At 28.6% G+C, this 26,875-nt stretch overlaps 1 protein-coding gene across 1 annotated transcript; it reads right to left on the reverse strand.

The window, feature by feature from the left end:
- Positions 1 to 12,736: 12,736 nt before the first annotated feature.
- Positions 12,737 to 25,605, reverse strand: LOC111614920 (ribosome production factor 1-like). The gene is made up of 11 exons (XM_023356293.1): positions 25,535 to 25,605; positions 25,490 to 25,492; positions 23,929 to 23,950; positions 22,692 to 22,748; positions 19,624 to 19,704; positions 16,925 to 17,020; positions 16,670 to 16,823; positions 14,584 to 14,666; positions 14,476 to 14,520; positions 13,010 to 13,078; positions 12,737 to 12,946 (listed from the first exon to the last, which is right to left on the reverse strand). Exons 1-11 carry the CDS (start codon positions 25,603 to 25,605, stop codon positions 12,752 to 12,754), a joined length of 876 nt encoding a protein of 291 aa, XP_023212061.1. The 3' UTR covers positions 12,737 to 12,751.
- Between the last annotated feature and the right edge of the window lie 1,270 nt (positions 25,606 to 26,875).

Here is a 26,875-nt window from a genome sequence, read left to right on the forward strand (position 1 = left end):
AAATAGAATTAAAACTCGTCTTACTAAATAACAAAACAAAATAAAACCTTTTTTTTTGTAAATTGTATAAAGAAATGAATTATTTGACACATTTTTATAGTTTTAAAGAATGGGGTTAAAGCTGTTCCAGTTGCTCAAGCAGAAAAATAGCTCTTTTATAATAGAAAATTCAATTTTACAAATTATGTAATTTTATTTAACAATATAATTAAAAATCATTCTTTTGTATAATTACACTTCTCCACAAAATTAAAAAAGAAAAACTATTCATTCATAAAATGAATACCATTCAAATTAGCACATTTATAGGGGATTAAGTTTGAAATTAATCAAGATCGGCGTACAAAAAGATTAATTAATACGAATAACAACTCAATCTAATTAAGGAAAAAATAATTTTACGGCATTCTCTATTGGCTGTTGGACATCGGCTACTGAGAGTATATAAAAATAGTTCTATCGAATGTAAACACAGCGTGAAAGAAGTTTCAGATGAACCAGTCAAATGATTGATAAGGAAACTCAAAGTTTGCTCGTCAATTATTTTATTTTAATTGTTCTTCTTTTAATTCTTTGGATACTTTATATAGAGGTAAACTCTTTTGTCTATATTAAACACTATATTAATTTCATTCTACACGTGTATATACACGTGTAGAATGAAATTATGTAATAGTATATACCGATTGTATTGTTTAATAGTATTGTTTATTGATGCAAACAAAATTTTCTATTATTTAAAAAAAAAATTCAATGAGGATTAACATATATATAGGAAATTTAAAAAGTAAATACAATATGAAAGAAGATGAACAAACCATTTTTATGAAAGGGAGGAAGTGTGAGGCTCTGGACAGGTCCGCACCCTCACTAAAATTCGCGTTAAAATAATTGTTTTAGGGAAAAAAAATATAGAAGTTAGAAATACATTTTTTAATAGGAAAACGCGACGCGAATCTTTTAAACAATAGAACAATGTAAGTCCGTCGACCATTCCCGATTGGAGATCGAATTAAACTTCGATTTTGACCTCTCCCGCGCCCCCGAAAGGTTTCGAATTGTCATCAGGTGACGAGGAGAGACCAATCGGAATGGGGAATCTGAGAGAAAACAGATAAAACCCCGGGAATCCAAGGACGCGAGGGCTTCTTCTCCCGAAAGTTCTAAGTGATGGACTTATTGTAGTGTGTTGTGTCTCGCACCCATCTTCGTCTCCATCTCCCGACCTCGGATCGACATCTTTCCGTCACCGGAAGTCGACTGCATCGTCCGGAGGCATCGAGACGTCGATGAAATGGGTCCTTCACGAACCAAGGACACTCATTTAAAATGGGACTATCTTGGAAAGGAGAGGAAGACCCAGAAGCCGCAACCGCCGCAGAACTTCCAAGATCGCGGAAATGTTGTAAGCTTCTTTCGTGTTTATTGAAAATAAACGGTTGTGTTGTTTGTAAACGAAGCATCTATCTCTGGCTCAACTGCTTCCACATGTCGTAGATTGTTATCGCTCGGCAATCCAGACGACAGGGGAGACGATGACGATATATATCACATATTATCGTTCATCGATTTTTTTTTAAATTTCTCCCCCCTCGGCCCCCACAGAAGGAGTAAGAAGCGTCAGAAACGTAAATAGTTTTGGATATTAGCTTTAGTTTCAGTCGAAACGTAAAATGGATGCAGACAAGGAAGCGAAAAGTTTAATTGTCAATTATGTGGTATTGATTGTATTACTATTGGTACTATGGGTTCTTTATATGGGAGTGAGTATACTACCTTTCATTTCTACAGTCGAGATTTTTTNAAATGAGAATTAACATATATATATAGGAAATTTAAAAAGTAAATACAATATGAAAGAAGATGAACAAACCATTTTTATGAAAGGGAGGAAGGAGTAAGAAGCGTCAGAAACGTAAATAGATTTGGATATGAGCTTTAGTTTCAGTCGAAACGTAAAATGGATGCAGACAAGGAAGCGAAAAGTTTAATTGTCAATTATGTGGTATTGATTGTATTACTATTGGTACTATGGGTTCTTTATATGGGAGTGAGTATATTACCTTTCATTTCTACAGTCGGTTTTTTTTTTTTTTATATTAGTATACCTAATATTGAGTTACAAATAAGATTGAGTTATTAATATTTAAGCTATAAATAAATTGAATAGCTTATTATTATCTTTTACACTGAATCCATTATTTGTAATTTTAAGTAATAAATCTCTACTGAAAAGTCTGGTGAGAAGGAAAAGAAACGGTGTCAATGTTCTATTACGTTTTCTAATATAGAAAATTGTAGGATTTTGTTGTAATGATTCGGTCGAAATAAATGGCACAACCAGATGATTCGACGTTTATGGATTAGTCCATCTATGAAAATTTATGGCAATAACTAAATCACTACGCTTGCANTATTACATATCTGACAACTATTAGCACGTTAATCCAAATTACGATTAGAACAACAAAGAAAGGATGAAAGTAAAGGCTGTGGTAGATTTATTACATACCTGACAACTATTAGCACGTTAATCCAAATTATGAATAATATGATACAAGGAAAAAATTAGTCATGAAGTTTCTTAAGCAAAATATTATTCTATTCAACTTGAATCAAGAAAAGATAATTTAACCATCAATCAGTTTTGCATTATTATATGGTATGTGCTTAAAAGTGTTATTTGTAAGTGACTACTTTCAGTTGTGACAAGTAATGTTGGTACAGGACTTTTTGATCTATTGACTGAAACATTACGCAGGGATGGAGAACTTTACAGTCCACACGCCATATTGTAAGCATACTTAACTTTAAAGATGTTTGTGCGCGCCAAAGTTTTAGACTCTGAATAATGACACTTAAAAAAATTAAAGGAATATGCTTTAATTAAATCAAAGTAAAAAGCTGATTGGAAGAAAGATGATCAGATGATAAACCAAAAAGATAATTGAAAAAGATAGATGATAAATTGAAATTGTGATACGTTATGTGCCAGATGATTTCTCCTTATGTGCCATTTTTGGCATGCTACATAGGTTCGCCAGCCCTGCATTACAGCATCTTAAAATTGATCTCAGAAAACATTTATCTGACTGTACAGATGGAGCTGCAAGATATGATGACCAATATAATTGTTTACAAAATAAAATTACTAATGTGGCTGATCAACATATTCATATATGAACCTGTCTTGAATTTGATGATAACTAAAACAACAAAATGTTGTGTGCCCGTAGTTTGTTTTTTTCAATTTTTTCTCCAGAATTTAGCAACTTTTACGAAAACATCATACAAGGAAATGGCTGTGTGGATAGACGTTGCTGGAAAATATCTAGGACAAGAAAAAAATTAAACAATTAAAGCTAATTGGTGAGACAAGATGGTCTGGGAAATTCAATGCAGCAACAACTATATTTAAACATTTTGATGATGCCGCTGTCAGTACTTGTATATATTTGAAATTACAGCTTATCATCAAGTTATTTACAGAAAAATTGTTTAGATATGTTTACTGCATACAATTTAGTAAATTCAACTACAACAAATATGAAGGAACAGACAAGAACATTTGATAATGTTTACAGCAAGGCATTAGAAATTGTAAATAAATTTAATCACAAGATTTTATAGTTGAATATGGATGAAAATGAAATATTGGAAATTGACTCTAGAAATAGCATTGCAGAGGCAAAGGAGAAAAAATTGCAAATTAATTTATAAATGAAGGAAATTCCTCAGATACTCTAGCCGATTTTTGAGTAAATGTGTTTAACCTAATAATGGATCACACTGTGCAGTCATTAGATTGAAGCTTTATACAACACAAAAAGTTTTATAAAGAATTATTCTGCTTGGACCCAGCAAACTTTAAAACTATTGCAGAGAAGTGTCTTGAAGATGAAGCATTGGAAGGAATTAAATGTTACTATCCATTGAAAAGGAATTGTTAGTTGAATTTGATGAAGAATCACTTATTGATAGATTCATGCAACCATCTAGTGAATTCAAACAATTGCTCTTATTGGTGGATTGAATGAAATATGCTTTTGAATTACTTGCTAACATGTAGAATGTTCAGTACAAGCAAACTATTCAAAAATATCTATCATTTATTCAAAATTTAAAAAATAATAATAATTAAAAAATTCAATTATAACAATCTGTATTTACATTCTGTATCTACTGTATACTGTCAGTAATATTTGCAATATATGTACATACACTGTAATTACTGAAAATTTACATTTATTTCGCAAAAATTTTAATTGTATCTTTTTCTGCTTATGTATTTTTGAAAAGTTTATTTATTTCTTATAAAAATTAAATAATAGCCTTATAATTGTGGGTAGGCTCTTTTTTGTCTTCTGACAACCAATATTTTTAGATCCAGTCTGCTACTGTCTATGACACATAGTTTTAAAAAAGAATGCAAAAGAAAAAGTATGACATTACATCCAGTACATGGAAAATAAGCTTTATTGGAAACATGAACGTCAATACTTTCATATGATATTAGGCTTACATAGGAAGATGCTCAAAATGGCCACTGCACAAGATGTAGAATGGCTGACTGCACACCATCCAACATCGGGTTGGCCACAAAAGTGAATACAGTATGAAGACAAGTAAGCAAGACCTTGTGCAGTCTGTCTGACTGCACAAGGTCTTGCTTACGGCATGTGCATGCATGCCTTGATATGCTTGATGGTCATTTTGAGCATATTCTTATGTAAGCATATCATCATATGAAAGTACCAATGCTCGTGGTTTGCAACAAAGCTTATTTTCCGTGCACCAGATGTGATGTCACATTTTTTCTTTCTCATTTTCAAAAACTATGGGTTGTAGAGGTATGGTTCTTGAGTCATGTTTTATATATCCTGAGTGAAAATTCTTGCTCTGCTCAGTTTATGCAGTCTTGGAGGGACACCCTGTGTAATAAAAGTTATGCTTTATTATAATGTAGTAAAATAAACTGAGATTATTTATACAAGTTTATTAATCAGATTTTTTTACTGAGAGACAGACTCCTATATATCCAGGTCAATGCATGAAAATTTCTGATTGACTTGGGATGAACCGAGTCCTTCAGAACAAGCACACGAGGTAATTGTATATTAAAATTACATAAGCAACAGTTTATTTTACAAAAATTTAATCAGTTGTTAGACAAATCTTGTTTGCTCTTAGTTACACATTTATAACTAATTACTATGAAATTTTTATTTACATATGCTTAACTATGCAATACTTATTTATATACTGTAATAATGCAGTAAACTTAAATTACCACAAAGTATGAAGGGATGATATGAAAGGAATTGACCGGGGTATCCAGATTGTATGATCGCCTATTTTCCACCGGATCCTAGAGAGCAACTATAAAAAATTTCATCCAGATGTTTTAATGTTTGTCATTACTTTCTTCCCCATACTGCCCAGGCAAAGAGTATTGCTAAATCTCTTTGGATAGCTTTGAATAGAGATACTTAAATTATGAGTGATCATAATAATTAATTTTAAAATAAATTATAAATATCTTATAGATATTTAAATATATAAATTCTAGTTAGTTTTTCATTGCCAGAAACATTACAGATCTGTTCTGAATTTTAATTTTTAAAAATTTCTTAGAAATGTAATTATTATTGATTCTGGCTTCTCAAACTATTTGATTAGACTATTGAAAAATGCTTCATTTATGAGTTTTTTTAATCAGATTAAAATTGTTTATTCATTAGGCTAATAATAATAATAATTTCACAAAGTTTTACAAACAGTTAAAATTCCATAAATATACTTCCGAATTTAAGTAATTTTTAAAAATAGAATAATTAAATTACCTGTGGGTAAGACAATTAAAAAAAATTGAATTGGACTAGGGTTGCCACCTCTGAACTTAGTCTCGCCCGGAGACGATGATTTAAGAAACAAAAAAAAACCCATATGCATACATATACAGTTTTTTTATTTATATAAATCCCATAAAAAACAATTAAGTGTTAATCGTGCGTCATTAAAGGTTGATTAAAATCGCGATAAAATTTTTTCGCGCGGGTAAAAATTTTTGAATTAAAAAACGCAANGTTTTTTTAATCAGATCAAAATTGTTTATTCATTAGGCTAATAATAATAATTATTTCACAGTTAAACAGTTAAAATTCCATAAATATACTTCCAAATTTATGTAATTTTTAAAAACAGAATAATTAAATTACCTGTGGGTGAGACAATTAAAAAAAATTGAACTGGACACATTGGAAATTACAATTACTTCACAATTCATGATTGAATATTTTGCTAATTGTTTATATTGCAGCCTCTGGCTCTTTCTTTTAATTAGTAGTTATTATGAGAGTGAAGTTTGCATTTAAATCAATAATTATAACAGTATATTATATACTTTTCTTCTATAAACATTCTCTAAATATTTATCCAAAAACTGATTTTATAATTCTTTAAGTGTGCTCATTACGACCATATTTTGCAGATATTGAAAGAAAACATTATTATTTCTTTTAAAATTAAAACTTTTATTATACATCTTACTTGTAAACTTTTTATTTTACAAGAAAAATCTTCTCCTACTTGTTTCCATTTCATGTCGCTGTAAATAAATAAAATTTCAATTTAATATTTACTATTTGATATAAAAACTTTTAAATGTGTATTTTATTTTATTTAAAAAAAAAATCTATCAAAATATAAGACAGACTATAAAATGAACTGAACTGATTATTTTTATGTTAAAAGTTTTCTTTTTAACACTTTTGACTTATGTGTAAATGAACTACATTGATATATAGTAGAATATCAATATTTTCACATTTTGCATATATGTGATTCAGTATTTGCAAACTAAAATTTGTTTACTTACAGAAGGATTTAATGAAAATGACTAAACAATGAATAAAGTGAAAAATTAAATGATTTTTGATGGTTTATCTTAAACATACTCTACCACAATTCACACTTTTGACTAGTAAATCATTTTAGTAAATTTTCTTAAGTTGCATTATTTTAGCACATACAATTATTCAAGTAGCTCTTAAATGACATCCCCAAGGTTGCAAAATTTTATATCATCAATGTTTAAAAATATACATTTAATTAATAGATATAGAATTTATAATGAATCATTTCTTGAAAAATTGTAGTTATTTAGTTTATCACAGCCTTAAAGCTCACTACTAATTTTATCTTTACTTTTTAGTAACTCATTACTTATTTTGAGATATTTTTTAGTATTTGTTTTAAACATTAGATTTTTTGAAAAGCCAATGATACATAATAACAATGAAAAAGACCAATATAAAAAATTATTAGATGAGAAGCATTGTATATTTGTTTAAAATGTACAGCAAATAATTGTTTATTTTAAATTAATATTTATTAGTTAAAGTTCAAACTATCCAAATGGAGAATTTACACTTTTATTATTATTTAGAAAAAATATATATAATCTATTATAGTNGTTAAAAATTATTTTTTTATTTTGTACAAACAAAATAAATATATTGAAAAATATAAAAACAATAAAAAATTATACTTCAGATGTTAATTTAGTATCAAAAACGTAAAATATTTGAGTAGCCCAAGACATAGCCAAAGATTGCAGCGCCACAGCACTGGTGAAAATTTAAATTTGCCGACTGGAATTCTTTCGGATGATTGACTTTCGAAAAATCGACGCTCTACTGTATGTGATTCAGTACTTGCAAACTAAAATTTGTTTATTTACAGAAGGATTTAATGAAAATGACTAAACAATGAATAAAGTGAAAAATGAAATGATTTTTGATGGTTTATCTTAAACATACTCTACTACAATTCACACTTTTGACTATTAAATCATTAGCCAGGTTGAGGCTGAAGTTTTAAACGCAAAAACGTGTACATCGGACGTTCGGCGCCACTTTTCTGTAAGCCTAGAAGTTTGATAATGGTGTTTGGATAGTCAGTGGATTCATGCTTGACTTTCCAAACACCATTCTCAAACTTCTAGGCTTACAGGAAAGTGGCGCCAAATGTCCGACATACATGTTAAAACTTCGGCCTCAACCTCACTATTTTAGTAAATTTTCTTAAAGTTGCATTATTTTAGCACATATACTTATTCAAGTGGCTCTTAAGTGACACATCCCCAAGGTTGCAAAATTTTATATCATCAATGTTTAAAAAAATATACATTTAATTAATAGATATAGNCAACAAATTGTTTAGACTGTTAAAAGGGAAATCAGTGTTCATACTGGGATATTTTAAAGCTAGTTTTTGTCATTTCTTGTTTCTTGTGTTAATAATTTACAGCAAATTGATTAACATATGTCATTTTATAATGAAAGTTAGATGTACCCCTTCGATTTACGCTCGTACCCCCAGGTGTACATGTACCCCCAGTTGAGAACCACTGTCATAAAGGAAGACTACTGGTCAACTCAGCCGATCCAGGAGCAGTTTACTGACGTCCTATACAATGAGATCAGGAACCATCAGTCTAAAAGGTATATTATCTGTAGAATTGTAAACTCTCTCTCTTGGTTGTTTAGTTAAGTAGTTCTTTAGCTATAAGTAGCGGTAATCCGTCCTTTGTATCTAAACTTAGAAACTTAATGTATATTAAATGTTATTTGTTGAACCTGTGTCACTCTGTCTAATTATTCGGACACCTATCGACTTACTCACACCTCCCTACTCGATTTAAAGCCCTCCCAAAAGCCATCCTCAGCAAAGAGAACGGGCTTTGCCAATTAAGTGGCATTTCGGAAACAGCCCGTGCCCCCGGCTATCTCACACATACCACATTTCCTTAACTACGAGATTCAATTTTTTATCCATTTTTGTTTGCTCAAAATAGACATACATCTTTAGAATTAATAGTGTCTTACATTCACAGACCAAAACAATTAAGATTGTGAGCAGACCACATGATGCATTATGTGCCCCATATTTTTGATACATAATGCACCAATTATTATATTGATAAAATTGATCAAATTTAGATTTAATTTGATAGCTTCAATTTTAAGAACTATTACAAAATACTTCTTAAGATTGCTGAAAATTTTTGATAACTGATGATTTTAATTTCCATAGTTTCAAAATACTCAATGCGTAAAAGAAATATTAAATAAATTTGAATATGTATCTTTTATAAAACTCAAATATAAAATCTAAATGGATTTATACCAAGAAAATTTTATTATATTTTTATACTGATTTATATAATATATAATCATCATCATATTTTCTCTTTAAAGAACACCACTTTTTATGTAAACTTGGTTGTTATACAATTTATTAATATATACTCAAATTTTAACTTTAAATTGAATTTTTATTTCTATTTTTGTTGTATTTGTCACAAATTTCAAGAATAAGAATATTCTGTTAGAACTAACAAATTAGAATATCACTATTACAAAAGAATTTTTGACTTATTCCAAAACCACATCTTTTAATTCTTTTTTACTTCACAACTGGGTGCATAGATAGACACAGGGCATCTTTAACATCACTCCTTATTCAGGAATCTCTTACACACCAATACACGTTTCGGGCATACACCCCTCTTCTGTCGGCTTTTTCATTTAGACATATGCCTGAAACACATATCAATGTGCAAGATATTTCTGAATAAAGAGTGATGTTAAAGATGCCCAGTGTGTACCTATGCACCCAATTATGAAGTAAAGAAGAAAAAAAAATTTTTTCTTATAAACTAATAATTGTATAAATATATTTTACATTGTTTTTCTAAACAAATACCAGTATTTATCTAATATACTAAATAAATATTAATGTATTAAATAAATGCAAACCTGTGATGGCGAACAAATATATAGTCTCTTTGATTATGAAATGTTACAACTCTTCTACCATGAAACTGTGGATCATAATGAAAGAGAGATGCAACCATTCGACCAACTCTTTGACCAAGTCTTGTATTGAAATTGTTCAATATGATTTCTGGTCTATGTGAACTCCATTCAGCTTTCCTCTATAATGCAAATTTGTTTAACAGGAAGTTTTAAATATTTTCAAAATATTTTAAAGTACTTACCTTTATATTTTTACAGAACTTTACACCACTTAATCTAAAATAAGCTGTTGGTCCTTCTGGTAAATGTGTTACCAATAAAGCATCTTTTCTAGTCAAGGTTTACTTTTCTTTAATTATAATTAATAATTATTTATCAATAAGGTGTAATTAAATGAAATGGATTATATAAAAATTAAATTAAAGTTTTTAGTAGTTTGATATTAAAATAGATGTAATAAATATATATGCAGCCTATTCAGAGTGCTATATGAGCTTATTATGCCAACAACTACCAGATTATATTGGGCTATATATCGTGATTACTTTAAATTAATTACTAAATAATTTCCCACTAGAGGGAGATGTTAGATGCCATCTCTTATTAGATTTAATAATTATAATTAAATTAAATAATTTAGAAAATTCTGGAAAAGAATTGGCCGAGAGCAAATCTTGAACCCGCAACTGCCATGCAGATTGTTGCCAGTTATGCTACCTGAGCCTCTAGTCCAACCTCCTCTTCCAGATATATTTAAACATGAGATAACCATCGTTGGTTACAGGTGAGTGTTTACAGGACATGGACACGAATGCATCTCCAGCTGGCATTTGACCCATTAAGTTCTTTTGAATTTAATTAACTGTTATTTTCTTTTATTTTTGTTAAAATAAAAGTTTGATTTACATTGGCACTTTGTTGTTAATTAATGCAAACAATGGACGTTATGAGATATTTAACAATAGTTGATCAGAATTCTTGCAATTGCTAATGTTAGGCATTTCCTAAAAATGCATAAAAATTCAGAAGTATTTCAATTTTCTTCTGATCTTAAAGATTCAAAATGCTTGGTGTTACTCCAAAAAAAATAACTACCTGTCTTATCTAAAGTATTATAGTATTATGTGCTAAGAAAGTGCAATTTTTTCCTCTTCATAGCACCACAATATATATTCATCAAAATAATAACTATTACTTCACTTCTTGAAGTAATAACTGTTATTATTTTGATAAATATTTGCATTAATATTAATGTTAAATAATGTAATGAATATTTAGATTTCATTATGTTTATTAGAAAAGGAAATAAACTGCAATGGTTTGATCTTTCTTCTACTTTTTAGCCAACATAGCAATAAGCCATTATCTTACATATTCAATAATTTTACCATTTCATAACATCTTATTTCTTCAGTGTTTCATATTATTGTATTAATAATCTTTTTATACTCAATGAATTACTTACTACTCAACAGTTATGCTGAACTAGTTACATATCATTCTCTTGTGCCTTCTACAATTAGCTTTCATTCATAATACAAAGAAACATTTTAGATTCTATATATATATAATTTATTTTTGGAAAAAATCACCTTATTAACCAGTAAATAAGTAATCATTTTGTATATTTATTCATTTTTCTAATCAGGAGTCATGGCAGTGATTCTCTGCCAAGTAAAAAAGTCACTGACTGACTATATATACAGGAATCAGAGTTGCCGACTTTTTAAGGGTAGATTTCTCTGCCCCCAAATACCAGGGGCCGTATTCTGGTCACTAATCTCTCATCTCTTCTTTCAGAGACAAATGATGTCAAAACAAGAGAGGAAATTTGTCTCTCAGACAGTGGCGATTCTAATCACTTTTAACAATCTCGTCTTTGTTGTTGACGTCATAATTCTGCTAGGTTGACTGTATATGTTTGTGTTAGATGCGCACGTAACACAGTATAGAATTTTGACCAATGAAATTGTAAAGTTTTAAAAAATGCAGAGTATGTAATTATAGATGGTAAGGAAAGCACGCATTCAAATAAAGCACATGATTTTGACAAAGTTATGGTTTTTGTTTTATAATGTTATTACAGATTGTAATGTCAAATTGTCTCTTAAGAAATAAAAATTTTAATAACCTAAGTTAGAAAAGTGTGTGTACTTAGTTAAGGAGAAATTAGATGGTAATATTTCAAAAAATACTTAGAGAGACAGATAAAATTAACATCATATTCAATAGTTCAGTAATTGATGTAGGATAATTATAAAAAAAAAATGGAAATCAGTGGTGTTCCCAAGTAGGCACTGGAAAAAATCATAAGCATTTTTTCTCTCTCGAAATATTTTTTCCCAAGATAGAGAATGTTCTCTAATACAATTATACAGCACAAATAGCATACAGCCGTCCGTAAACTTGGTTGTTATACAATTTATTAATATATACTCAAATTTTAACTTTAAATTGAATTTTTATTTCTATTTTTGTTGTATTTGTCACAAATTTCAAGAATAAGAATATTCTGTTAGAACTAACAAATTAGAATATCACTATTACAAAAGAATTTTTGACTTATTCCAAAACCACATCTTTTAATTCTTTTTTACTTCACAACTGGGTGCATAGATAGACACAGGGCATCTTTAACATCACTCCTTATTCAGGAATCTCTTACACACCAATACACGTTTCGGGCATACACCCCTCTTCTGTCGGCTTTTTCATTTAGACATATGCCTGAAACACATATCAATGTGCAAGATATTTCTGAATAAAGAGTGATGTTAAAGATGCCCAGTGTGTACCTATGCACCCAATTATGAAGTAAAGAAGAAAAAAAAATTTTTTCTTATAAACTAATAATTGTATAAATATATTTTACATTGTTTTTCTAAACAAATACCAGTATTTATCTAATATACTAAATAAATATTAATGTATTAAATAAATGCAAACCTGTGATGGCGAACAAATATATAGTCTCTTTGATTATGAAATGTTACAACTCTTCTACCATGAAACTGTGGATCATAATGAAAGAGAGATGCAACCATTCGACCAACTCTTTGACCAAGTCTTGTATTGAAATTGTTCAATATGATTTCTGGTCTATGTGAACTCCATTCAGCTTTCCTCTATAATGAAAATTTGTTTAACAGGAAGTTTTAAATATTTTCAAAATATTTTAAAGTACTTACCTTTATATTTTTACAGAACTTTACACCACTTAATCTAAAATAAGCTGTTGGTCCTTCTGGTAAATGTGTTACCAATAAAGCATCTTTTCTAGTTAAGTTTTACTTTTCTTTAATTATAATTAATAATTATTTATCAATAAGGTGTAATTAAATGAAATGGATTATATAAAAATTAAATTAAAGTTTTTAGTAGTTTGATATTAAAATAGATGTAATAAATATATATACAGCCTATTTAGAATGCTATATGAGCTTATTATGCCAACAACTACCAGATTATATTGGGCTATATATCGTGATTACTTTAAATTAATTACTAAATAATTTCCCACTAGAGGGAGGTGTTAGATGCCATCTCTTATTAGATTTAATAATTATAATTAAATTAAATAATTTAGAAAATTCTGGAAAAGAATTGGCCGAGAGCAAATCTTGAACCCGCAACTGCCATGCAGATTGTTGCCAGTTATGCTACCTGAGCCTCTAGTCCAACATCCTCTTCCAGATATATTTAAACATGAGATAACCATCGTTGGTTACAGGTAAGTGTTTACAGGATGTGGACACTGAATGCATCTCCAGCTGGCATTTGGCCCATTAAGTTCTTTTAAGTTTTTTTGAATATAATTAACTGTTATTTTCTTTTATTTTTGTTAAAATAAAAGTTTGATTTACATTGGCACTTTGTTGTTAGTTAGTGCAAACAATGGACGTTATGAGATATTTAACAATAGTTGATCAGAATTCCTGCAATTGCTAATGCTAGGCATTTCCTAAAAATACATAAAAATTCAGGAGTATTTCAATTTTCTTCTGATCTTAACCTTTCAACAGTGGAATAGTCAGGTATGGTGCTACCCCTTAGTAGTGGAGAATAAATGTGCAACATTTTTAGAGTATTTTTCCACGTGTTTTTTCATGTTACTGTTTTGGAAAAATATTTTGTAAACAGTTATGTTTAGTAAAGTCTTTTTTTTATTGTTACATAATTCATTTTTTATGTGAATTTTTTTTCCTGGTAGTGTTTGGTGATACCCCCAAAAGAATTTGACATATACGTTCCTCACCACTGCCACACAATCGCCCTTGCTGAATATATTCATCACTCACTGATGAGTGGTTAAAGATTCAAAATGCATGGTGTTACTCTAAAATTTTAGAACAGTCAAAATTTAACAGTTTTTCTTTGGTAAAGATAAGCTTAGTGCTTTGAAGCAATAACCCACAAGATTTTTACCTGCATTATTCTTTTCTACATTTTCCTTCAAAATGCCANTATCAGTATTTATCTAATATACTAAATAAATATTAATGTATTAAATAAATGCAAACCTGTGATGGCAAACAAATATATAGTCTCTTTGATTATGAAATGTTACAACTCTTCTACCATGAAACTGTGGATCGTAATGAAAGAGAGATGCAACCATTCGGCCAACTCTTTGACCAAGTCTTGTATTGAAATTGTTCAATATGATTTCTGGTCTATGTGAACTCCATTCAGCTTTCCTCTATAATGAAAATTTGTTTAACAGGAAGTTTTAAATATTTTCAAAATATTTTAAAGTACTTACCTTTATATTTTTACAGAACTTTACACCACTTAATCTAAAATAAGCTGTTGGTCCTTCTGGTAAATGTGTTACCAATAAAGCATCTTTTCTAGTTAAGTTTTACTTTTCTTTAATTATAATTAATAATTATTTATCAATAAGGTGTAATTAAATGAAATGGATTATATAAAAATTAAATTAAAGTTTTTAGTAGTTTGATATTAAAATAGATGTAATAAATATATATACAGCCTATTTAGAATGCTATATGAGCTTATTATGCCAACAACTACCAGATTATATTGGGCTATATATCGTGATTACTTTAAATTAATTACTAAATAATTTCCCACTAGAGGGAGGTGTTAGATGCCATCTCTTATTAGATTTAATAATTATAATTAAATTAAATAATTTAGAAAATTCTGGAAAAGAATTGGCCGAGAGCAAATCTTGAACCCGCAACTGCCATGCAGATTGTTGCCAGTTATGCTACCTGAGCCTCTAGTCCAACATCCTCTTCCAGATATATTTAAACATGAGATAACCATCGTTGGTTACAGGTAAGTGTTTACAGGATGTGGACACTGAATGCATCTCCAGCTGGCATTTGGCCCATTAAGTTCTTTTAAGTTTTTTTGAATATAATTAACTGTTATTTTCTTTTATTTTTGTTAAAATAAAAGTTTGATTTACATTGGCACTTTGTTGTTAGTTAGTGCAAACAATGGACGTTATGAGATATTTAACAATAGTTGATCAGAATTCCTGCAATTGCTAATGCTAGGCATTTCCTAAAAATACATAAAAATTCAGGAGTATTTCAATTTTCTTCTGATCTTAACCTTTCAACAGTGGAATAGTCAGGTATGGTGCTACCCCTTAGTAGTGGAGAATAAATGTGCAACATTTTTAGAGTATTTTTCCACGTGTTTTTTCATGTTACTGTTTTGGAAAAATATTTTGTAAACAGTTATGTTTAGTAAAGTCTTTTTTTTATTGTTACATAATTCATTTTTTATGTGAATTTTTTTTCCTGGTAGTGTTTGGTGATACCCCCAAAAGAATTTGACATATACGTTCCTCACCACTGCCACACAATCGCCCTTGCTGAATATATTCATCACTCACTGATGAGTGGTTAAAGATTCAAAATGCATGGTGTTACTCTAAAATTTTAGAACAGTCAAAATTTAACAGTTTTTCTTTGGTAAAGATAAGCTTAGTGCTTTGAAGCAATAACCCACAAGATTTTTACCTGCATTATTCTTTTCTACATTTTCCTTCAAAATGCCAAACTTACCTTTACCAAAGAAAACTCCTAAGAAAAATGTTAACTGTTGTCTAAATTGTCATAAGTTTTTACTTAGAGCAATTTTTTTTACATGTCAGATGTTTTTGTTTGGATTTATATTTTTACTTTGATTAGATGAAAATTTATAATTAATAATAAATATCTTTAATTCCTCAGCATTCTGAACTAGTATTTTTAATCCTTTGAAGGATTGTTTTCAGGTTCAATATACAATGTAATTTATACAAATAATTTCTGTTTATGAACATTTATGAAGGTAAAGTTTTTAAAAGTTTTCACTATCTTTGAGAGACTCATAACAAAAATTTAAATGTAAAATTGAATACTTTAAAAATTCACATAATTATTAAATAATGAAATTGTACAAAAATAAATTGAACAGGTAGTAATGATAGTAAAAAACTATGACATTTAATATCATTATTTTGTTCATATAATTCTACTTTATAAATATACTTAAAAAAGAAAACCTGTTAATTCTAATGCAAAGACAGAAACATCACAAATTAACATACAATCATTGTATAGTAATAAATTTGGTAACTCAAACTGTTGTAATATAAATTGCTAAATCCAAGAATTTTTTAAAATTGATAGTGTAACAATTTGATAATGATTGCTATAACTTAACAATTAAATGACAGATCCATGCAAAGTGCTCAATATGAGCATTTGCAAGAACATTAGGAAATTTTAAATTTAAATAAAAAGTGTTTTAGAATTTAATAATAATATCTTATATAGAATTGTAACAGATCAAGCAATAGTTATAAACAATACTTAAAAGGATACTAGGATTTCTTTTATCTTCATTAATTACAATAATATCTGTAAATTCTTTTTTTATTGCCATTTTTATAAGATTTTTTATACTAAATTTACGTCTCCAATGTAAATGTGCATTAGGTATAGTTTGTCTTAATTCTCTAGCAAACAATAATGTTTTCTGAAAAATGCAATTTATACTATAAAATAAATTCATAACACTCATAACTATTTATATAAAAATTTATCTACATTTATGTAAACTATACCATATTAACTTACGGTATGTGGTTTTTCAGCTGTTGTTATCAAAATTTTCGGTACAACGTCTCTATTGAAATAATTGGACATTTCATCTGTATCTAAGTCATATTGAATCTAATAAGAAATAAGTTAAAATAATAAATATCAACTTTTCAATATAATTTCTATTTTTTTGAAATATAATATATTCATTAATTATCAAAAATGAGGTTATCAAATTAATTAACAATAACTGCATATAACTCAATTTACAGGTTATTAGTAAAAAATAAACCAGCAACATTTAAAATTTTGGTGATATTTTATTAAAAAACTTTTTATATTTTTAACTATTATAAAATGGCAAGAAACTTCATTTTGAGGGTAGGGATGAGTGTTATAAAAAAATTGTAAGTGCTAATAACAAGTAAATTTGTCATTAAGTCTGACCCTACTGGAGATACACACTATCCCCATTATCTCCCCACCCCCTTGATCTTTAACCACCAAAATTTAATAGCATCAATCCCCCTAATCAAGAAACCTCCCTGCAAAATTTCAGAAATTTTCGACAAAAAGCACAAGAGTTATTAAGCTTCAAATTGTGCCCCACACCCACACACACCCATACAAACAGAAATTACCCACCCAAATTTCTTTGCATTTCTTGACATTTCAAAGTGGCCTATGTCTAAAAATGTAAAAATCTTGAGGGAATCATTTTTTGACCAATCACCATACTTTTCCTCTGTTATATATAACAGTTGGCAAAATAATTAAAAGAAACATATATTTGTACTGTAAATATTAGATTAATTAAAGTTAGTTTGCTAATATATTAATGCTGATTTGATAATATATTCAGTAAATAAAGTATATATAATTTTAAGCATTTCATTAATAGTTCGTGTTTTTTAAATATATACATAGTAGTAGTAAAGTTTGTGATGAATAAAGACTTTATTTGGAATAAATACAATAGATTCCACTTATTGTAATCATAGATACTGCTTAAATTGTCTAATGTTATCAAAATTAGTAGGTCCCAAAACAATTAAATTAAAATAATATATTATTTATTATAATCAAGGATTGGCTATTGTAATCACTATCTTCAAATAAATAGGCATTTTTAAGATCTCTTTTTATGCCATCAATCTCAGCATGCAGCAACTAACAATTAATAACTTAAATGTTAATCATTTAACTGTTATTTGCTTCCAGTACAAATATTTAAATTATTAGTGTTTCTTATCATACTTTAATTATACTCTAGATGCTGTTAAAAATGGCATAGAAAATGCATAATCCTGGATAAATTATATATAAATATATAATAATTGTAAATATTGATATACAGTATAATCTCGGAATAGCAGACACTGTGGGGACTGAGAAGTTTGTCTGCTATTTAGAGGTATCCGCTATTTGGAGGCACATGCAGGTGGCCATATTATATTTAAACCTGGTCATTATAAATCAAAGAGTAAAATGAATTATAAAAATGTCAAATTTGCATTAATTAATAATGTGAATATACTGAAAAGTATACATAGCATATATAATTAAAATATATATACAATAATATATTATTTATTTTTTCAGCTGTAAAAATCTCATTTAAATTGATTCTCGTTTGAGTGTTGAGTTATGAAGGGGTGGGAAATATATTTGAAATTGTTACATTTATAATCTAAGCAACTAATAAAATTCAATGCAGGGATTTGTCTGCTTTGTAGTTATCAAGTAGGTGTAACTTTTCAAACAATTTTGCTTTTTTCAGTAACTAATTTATTAAAAATTACACTTTAGATACCAAAATGCTGTTAAAACAGTTACAACACCGTTTGCTTGGTGAAAGTTCAAAGGTCATGCTACAAAGGCAATTTGCTGACCACTTTAAAGTGTGGGAAGATATTCAGTTTTCTCGCATTTATGACGTCATTTATGATCTTAAGTTTCTTTTTCATTATTAGTATACTACAGTTCTTGTCAAATGAATAAATAACTGAAAAACTTTATAGTTTTTTTTGATATCATAAGCTTAATTCCAACAATAAGACATAACATTAATATGTATGACAATAAATGGTAATTGATAACTTAACCAGATTAAACTTCTCTAACAGATAAAGAATATTGTTTGACTTCTTATAACCTGCACTTCTCTCCTATTCCTATTTTAAGCCAGTCTTTATTTAACATCTACAGTTAAAATTTGTTGTCTGAAAAAGTACTGTATTTTAAACAATTCTTTGTTTTCATTTAGAATATTTCGTACATTATTCATTCTTTCAGAATATTAAAGGCAAGACATTGCATTTTCATAAGATTAGTTATGGACAATGGCATTATTTAGAGGTAAATATAATAGATGTCCTATTTGAAGGGTCTAGGGATTGTAAAAATGTCTGTTAAGTAGAACTGTCGGCTATTTGGAAGTGTCTGTTAATGAAGATTTTACTGTATTTTTAATTATAAGTAACTGTGTACAATAATAACTGTTACTCTAAGAACTAATCTAGCTATTAGTTATCAGGGATGTAATAGTCTTTATACAAATATATTTTAAAAATATACCTATTTTTATAATATTCACAATACATTTAACAATCTCTTCCACACCAGAGTGCTGCATTAACCGTTTGAGAATCATTGATGTAGGGAATACCAAAGCAATTATATATAACAAGTGGATTTTATTATATTTATTTATTTTTAAAAGAAAAAATACTTACCTCTTCATCTTCACCATCAACAAAAGTTTCATCTGGTTCTCTGGTATTTTCAATTGTCCTTGGTTCTTGTTTTGGAGGTGCCTTTAGAAGTTAAAAAACATTTATTTTTAAAAGTTAGAACTATTTTCAATAATAATAAATAATAATAATAATTCTTTCTCGGGTAAGCAGATTACAAAGTTCTTTGCATCCACACAAACACAACCATGAGTAAATCATCTATTAGACATTGCATACATTTATTCCAATGACAATCAAATGTAGTTTGACATAGACAAAAGCAAAACACTTCACATAAAAAAGAAATTTTGAAGAATAATGATTATATACTGTACTTGAAAATGAAGACATCAGTGAATCTGTGAATGATGGCAAAGTCTACAAATACTTAGGATTTTACACAAACAACATTAACAAAACATAATTAACACCATCCTAGATTGGACATCTGTTATCTTAATTGCTTAGCCATCCAGCCATCTTAAGTCTCTGATGGCTGGATGGCCAAGCAATTAAGATAAAACAACATGGGATCAAATCTAATGGGTTGAAAAACCACAGTAATTTTTTGGGAGGTGGTCCATCCAGATATACCAGGACCCATCCCTCACCACCCAGCTGCTTGGTAAATACTATATAAACACACCACAAGTTTATCGTTGACTTCATTATTATTATTATTTTGAAGCCTTATTTTGAGATAGGCCTTTATCTTTGCTAATAATAAAAAGCTCTCTGCTGATTTAATGAGATACACCTTTCAGAATTAAGACATAACTACAACTTAAAATAAAAATTTGGCTCAAAGTAACTAAATCAACTAATTGCTTTTAAAATAAAATGTTTTGTGTGCAATAAAAACAAAATGTAAAGAGACATTATTGCACTAAAGAGTTTTTAATGACAAACATAAAATCAACAATAAACACAAAAATATGACTAAATTGACACGAGGATAAACTATTTCAGAAGAAAACACGACGGACAAAAGTGAATTAAAAAAATACTTTGGAAAAACAAAAATTCAATTCAAAAATTTTGTTTAAACCCATTAATATATGTCAGAAACTGAAAGATGCTAAGTGGTAAAGTAGGCTACCTGCTTACTGGTATATCACTTGAAGTGCAATAATACAGTATAATATTTCTTGAATAAAGATGAAAACAAAAATAAAAATGAACAAAGTTTTTTTGACAAGAGAAGAAACTAAATTGTAACAACATTTTCCCTTTTTTTCCTTTTACTCTACCAAATGAGGCAAAGGTTTATAAAACTGAACATGTTCAGGCAATTTTGTTATTGGTATTGGTCCAGAGCAAAGAGCGATTAGATCATTGTACTTTTCCAATGACAATGGACGAGATAAGTTATTTAAGTCATTAAATTGTTTTGTCAACAGTGTGTATTTTGCCGTTTTAAAGTCAACGATCAATAGTTGTGATCAACATGGCTTGTTTTAAAAAATATTTTACATAATTCATTCTGCCTTATATTGAATTCAACAATGTCTGTCATTTAAAAGTTTTTCCCTCATCGTCAATTCAAATAGAATGTACTATAAGGTTCTCACTAAACTTTATAGTTTAAAAAATCATTATAACCTAAAGAGTGCACTATACAAGACATTCCCTTTCTTGCAAGACAAAAGACTGGTATAAGCTGAGAAGGCACAAACAATTCGCCAGCCTTTTTAATCACATATGAAATCTCACTGTGAGCGGAGTCTCCTTTACATTGTCCATGATTAGTGGTAAAGAAAGAAGACTCACTTCATCTAAGTGTTTCAAACTGCAAAACAATGTCCTGACACAATGGAATTCTAATTTTGTCCACCACAACCATCGGCAAATAAATTGGCAGTGCGGACCTTCCTTAATATAAGTATTAATTTTTCAATAAGACAAAATATATTAAATGTGGTGGTCATATGACTGAAAAATATGGCTGCATAGTGTTTTACCTCAAAACATTTTCCTCTGGTCGAGTCTCATTTCACTGAATTGGAGTAGGCAGAAAGAGAATTTCACATAATCTCCAGGTAACTTTGCAACAAAGAGGCATAAGTCTAGATATGTCTTTAAAATCATTTAAAAACACCGTGTTTATGGAATTGCTTGAGAAATGTCCCTAAGTTATAATATCAGATATTTGAGAAACACCCAGTGTTTATCATTTCATAGAATGCAAATGGTGTTACATAGAGATATTCCGCTCCATCACAACACGAAGAACCTAGGCTTATATTTAAAGGCATATTTAACTCATTTTAGCCAAATTTTGAGATACACCTTTATGTATTTTCACTGACAATATATCATATATATGTATCTGTACCAAACATCCACTGAAAAAAAAATTATATATGTATCTGTATTTTAAAGTCAACGATCAATAGTTGTGATCAACGTGTGATGAAAATTATATATGTATCTGTACCAAAAATACACTGAAAAAAAATTAGTAAATACTCAGAACTCACCCACAAAATAACACATCTGTGGACAATGATAAAGTACTTATCCATTCTTCTATCTTAATATAAAATTAATAGATCTATCTTGTATAGGCATCACGTCAAATACACTACAAAAAAGTCTAGAAACATTAGGACTGCACAACAACACATTACAAAAAACAGCTGTACTAAACACATCACGTAGGCAGAAATTATTAAATACAGATAAGATACATAAAATACATTTTAAAGGTGTATATTTTGCAAGAAATTATGAACCTATGACATATACAAGTTTGCAAACTGTAATTCATACCCAATCTTCTATAAATTACAAACAAATAAAATTTTTTTAATAAAATTTCATATTGAAATTTGTATTAATTGATACAACCACTATTTACAAATATAAAAGGATTTAGACAAATTTATTACACCATACACATAAAATTCAATTAACTATTCAATTATTGATTACAATTTAGTTTTTTTCTTAAAAGAATGACTTTGCTTTAATATTTTTATGCTAAATATGTAATTTTTAAATTACATTATCATTACTATTATTATTAAATCAATTAAAACAGATTTTATTTTAAAAATCTAACTTACATCATCAGATAAGAGTTGATATTCTTTCTGCCTTTTCTTTCGCAGTTTCTGCTTAACCTAGAAAATTCAAATTAAAATATTCCATTTTAAAATAATTTTTGACAATAGTAAAAATTAGAAATCAGAATTATTTTATATAATGAATTAAATGTATATTTTTTAACAGTTTATCAAAATAAAATCTGAATTAACCCGTCGGCACGTGCCTCGATTTTTAATTAGTGTAAAAATTCCAATTGTTTGAAAAATCTGAAGAAATTACTACTACTACCTGACTAATTTTCTTTAATTTTACTATGTGCAATTCAGTTTTTGCTTAAAGCATTTCATTATTTTTATTTAATAACTGGTGTCAAATTGACACTATGACATGATGATCTTGGATTTAAATTTTCAAATTTCCCGCCAGTTGCTGTTACTAAAAATAGCCGCAGCGACAGTGCGTGCGCATGCTTCTCCACTTATAATTGCATTATTTTACAGCAAATAACTTCTAAAAAACTCAAATTTGACCCAAAAATAATTTAATTTTTTCCATTGGTATTTTTTAATCATTTTATAAAGTTTTATGACACCATGCCCCATATAATTTTTGTATTTTTTTAATTTTATGAATATAAAAAAGCAAGCAACTGTAATATGTACTGTATATCTGTGCAGATAAGACGATAGTTGAATCATAAAAAATGCCCCCCAAAATCCAGGGTCATCTTATAGAACAGATACAAAAAAAATTAGATTGAAATTTAATTAAATTAAAACCATTATAAAATAAAACAAATCACTCACTAATGTATTTAAATAACCCATACGACATTTTTGTGAATAGTCAAGATCATTACCCGAATGCCCAAATCAGTGCGAATGTTTGCAATAATCACAAGGGAGTACTGTCAGATGCAAGAAAATAGAATTTGGTCATTCGAAAAATTATGAATAGGACGTAATTCCGTATACGCTATGCAGTATTATTATGTAGATGATGATTGCTGATCTAAACTAAATTCATAGGCCGTTGATAGTTTGGGTTCATCTTATAGGACAGATATATGCTAAAACTATAAAACTGACAAAAATTTATACCTTGTCTTATCTGCATAGATATATGGTAAATTAAAAAATTTTTGTTTATTAACAGCATCTAGGCACATTTGTATCCAGCAGATACATGTCGGTTTTTTTATTGAAATTCTTAAAAATAAAACAGTTGAAGTACAGGCTTTTTAGTATTTCTCACCTGATATGTTCTGAAGAGATTCCTACAGTAGTTTTCAAGTTTATGACCGTTTTTTTAGAGAAATTTTATGAAAAACAATACCTTTTCACCGCCTGCAGTAAATTCTCTCACAGCGTGTGTGCTGTACTCTTGCGATTATTATGAGCAACAATCGCAAGAGTAATTTAATAAAATAACTATGTAGAATATTTAACCTTTACCACAAAGCTATACATTATATCTTTTCTCCTGGTTTCAATGGCAGGACCAATCCCAATACATTTCAAATAAATCATTGCAGCTTTTTTTGACAACACAATTTCCTTGCTTCGGTGTTATTGCCCTGCTGTCTCACAATCAGTTGTATGATAAGAAATCTAATACTTTCAATCTTGCAACAATTAAAATTTATCTTCATAACGTAACAATACCATTTAGTAATTGTGACCCAAACATTTATTTGGTAATTTTATCAATATTTTTTAAAATTATTAAATATAAAATTATAGAATTCATTACTGGCAATTCTAATTGTCAAATTTGAAACAAAACATTCCCCTGAGTGCAAGAAAACAATTTGTTAGTTATTTAACCATTACTGACAGAGAAGGGAGTTTTTGAAAACAAAGTAATAAAAAAATTAGCAGTTTATTTATTGTACTTCATAGTGGAAACCAGCAGAGTCTATTACTTTCCTCAGAGAAAATAAACAAAGCTTCACTGCTCTGAATTTGAAAAATAATACAATCCTGTGAAATTTAACAAATCTGATATCAATAAGATAAAGGTGAAATTATTTATAGTGAGTTGATATTTGATAAGTTTAGTCCTTTGCATTTACAGATCAAATTACAGAAAATATAAACAAAAATTTCAATTTTTTAAACCCACAAGTATTTTATACTTTTAGATAGTAGAGAAAACGTATAAATTGAAAATATAATCATAGTCGAGCATATATATCACTAAAAATATAAAAATTGCATTAAAATAACACTCTGATGAACATCTCAGATGAAAAAGTAATTGAATAGAGCCCCACTGCCATATTGATTAATGTGCCACAGTAATTAATTAATTACTATGCATCAAATAAAATAATTTATAAAAATTAAAATAATAAACATGTGTATAAAATAATTGACTATATCTGTTTGCAATAATATTGTAAAACACACTGCACTTATAGCTTAGCATTTCTGATAATATTTAATTAATCTTTGAATTTTATTGTATTTTATATATAAAAATCTAAAAAAAACATAAATGTGTAAAACTTAATAAAAAAAAATATCTGCAACTTCAGACAATACAAAGATATCAGAATCCATCAAAAAAAGTTAGTTAATAATAATTAAAATGGAGGGGGGGAAAAAAGTAAAAATCTTCAAGCTAATGAAATTTCTGTTGTAAAAAGTAAAGTATGCACCCGTCTCTCCACTTTGTGTAACTAATACAGCCGAGGTTGAAATAAGAGCCTAAACTCCAGTAGAAGTAAAAACACACATCAGCGTGTGTCTAGGCAATAAACTTGAATGGGAGCAAAGATGAAATATGATACCTTGTAATTTATGCTAATTACCTTCTAATATTAAAAAATTAAAATCTTCAATTATAATAAAATTACGATTTTTTGATCAAAGAATGGTGCTTCAACGAGAGAGATGCAAATGCATTACCTTCATTCTGGAAACACATCGTTGATAAACTATGTATATCGTTAACTATGTATATTTTTTAAGTTTATTTTTGTTTATTGTTAACCTCACATTTTCCATAAGTTATTTATTTAACTTGTTTCAATTTAAATTTGTATTTATAATTCTCAAAAGTTAAAATTTAAATTGAATGTTCTATCTGTGGAACAGTTTCTAAAAACAGTTTTAAGAAATCTGATGATGGCTGATAGGAGTAAAAACGTTAGTAATTAAAAATTTTCTCTCAGAAAATGCATAGGTGTGATTGTAAATTTGTAACTTATTCTCTGCCGAGCACGTCCAAACTGTAAAACTATTTAATGTCGAATGTCTTTAGAGACTGTTTAGATATTTTTTTTTTAAATTAAATTTTAATTTTCTGTTAAACATCTTTAAAACCTAATTATTGTAGATTTACATCTCATATTAGAAATGTGTAAAAAGAAAATTGGAAACAAATTTATTATTATTCTAATATTGTTATATCATAAATACAAGCAGTGGCATACTCACAAGAGGGCCAATAGGCCCTGGCACCCTCCAAACAGGAAAATAAATACTAAAAAATTTTCCAAAAATCTTTTTCTTAAATAAAATTTATTTTTTATTTATACTGTATCATGTTTTCCATTTCTACACTACTTAAGAATTAGTGATTACATAAGGTGGGAATTTTATTGTATTTGCATTAAAAATTTTAGTCAAAGTCTACCTAGGTAGTCCCAATGGTTGCACTTCCGACTGTTCGTGTTCCTGACGGACTCCTCCTGGAGGGGGCCGCCAGCAGGCCGTCGAGTGTTTAACGTCACTAGTTATTGATTCACGGTAGTTCTTAAAGAAAAAAAAAGTCTACTAAAAATATAGTTAATCTAATCTAACGTAACTGCTGCCATTGGGACTACCTAGGGTAACATTAACCAAATTTTTTTGGCACTTGTACAGATTAACGGGTATGGCTATTTGAGAGGTTTACTTCCATAAAATTAACTAAATCTAGACTAATTTCAATCGAATATTTCCAAAACACGTATAATTTGTTGAAATGATTGATATAAAATATGCTATGAACAAAAAATTGTCGGAATACTTATCGAGTGTACCCGTTCGAAGACGCCATTGCTTAAGCTTGTTTTCGTCGCGGAACGGCACATTCTTCGTACGCGTCCGCTTCCAATGTGTCGGTGCTATTCGGTCACGTGACTACTCATCTCTGACGTGTTCCTGATAACTTATTCTTTTTGCGAAGAATTCACTGAACTTTAGAGACATCA

The sequence above is a fragment of the Centruroides sculpturatus genome, unplaced genomic scaffold (genome assembly GCF_000671375.1).
Source record: "Centruroides sculpturatus isolate CEXI.00-Female unplaced genomic scaffold, Cexi_2.0 scaffold2263, whole genome shotgun sequence".
Taxonomy (NCBI): domain Eukaryota; kingdom Metazoa; phylum Arthropoda; class Arachnida; order Scorpiones; family Buthidae; genus Centruroides; species Centruroides sculpturatus.

What these genes read in the sequence shown, in the direction of transcription:
- LOC111614920 (XM_023356293.1), bottom strand. Translation starts at nt 25,605, where the DNA reads ATGTGTTTCCAGAATGAAGGTAATGCATTTGCATCTCTCTCGTTGAAG. An exon ending in ATCTCTTCAGAACATATCAG is followed by an intron (nt 22,749 to 23,928) that starts GTGAGAAATACT and finishes TGAATTTTCTAG; the next exon opens with GTTAAGCAGAAACTGCGAAA. An exon ending in TGAAGATAAAAGAAATCCTA is followed by an intron (nt 14,667 to 16,669) that starts GTATCCTTTTAA and finishes TAACTAGAAAAG; the next exon opens with ATGCTTTATTGGTAACACAT.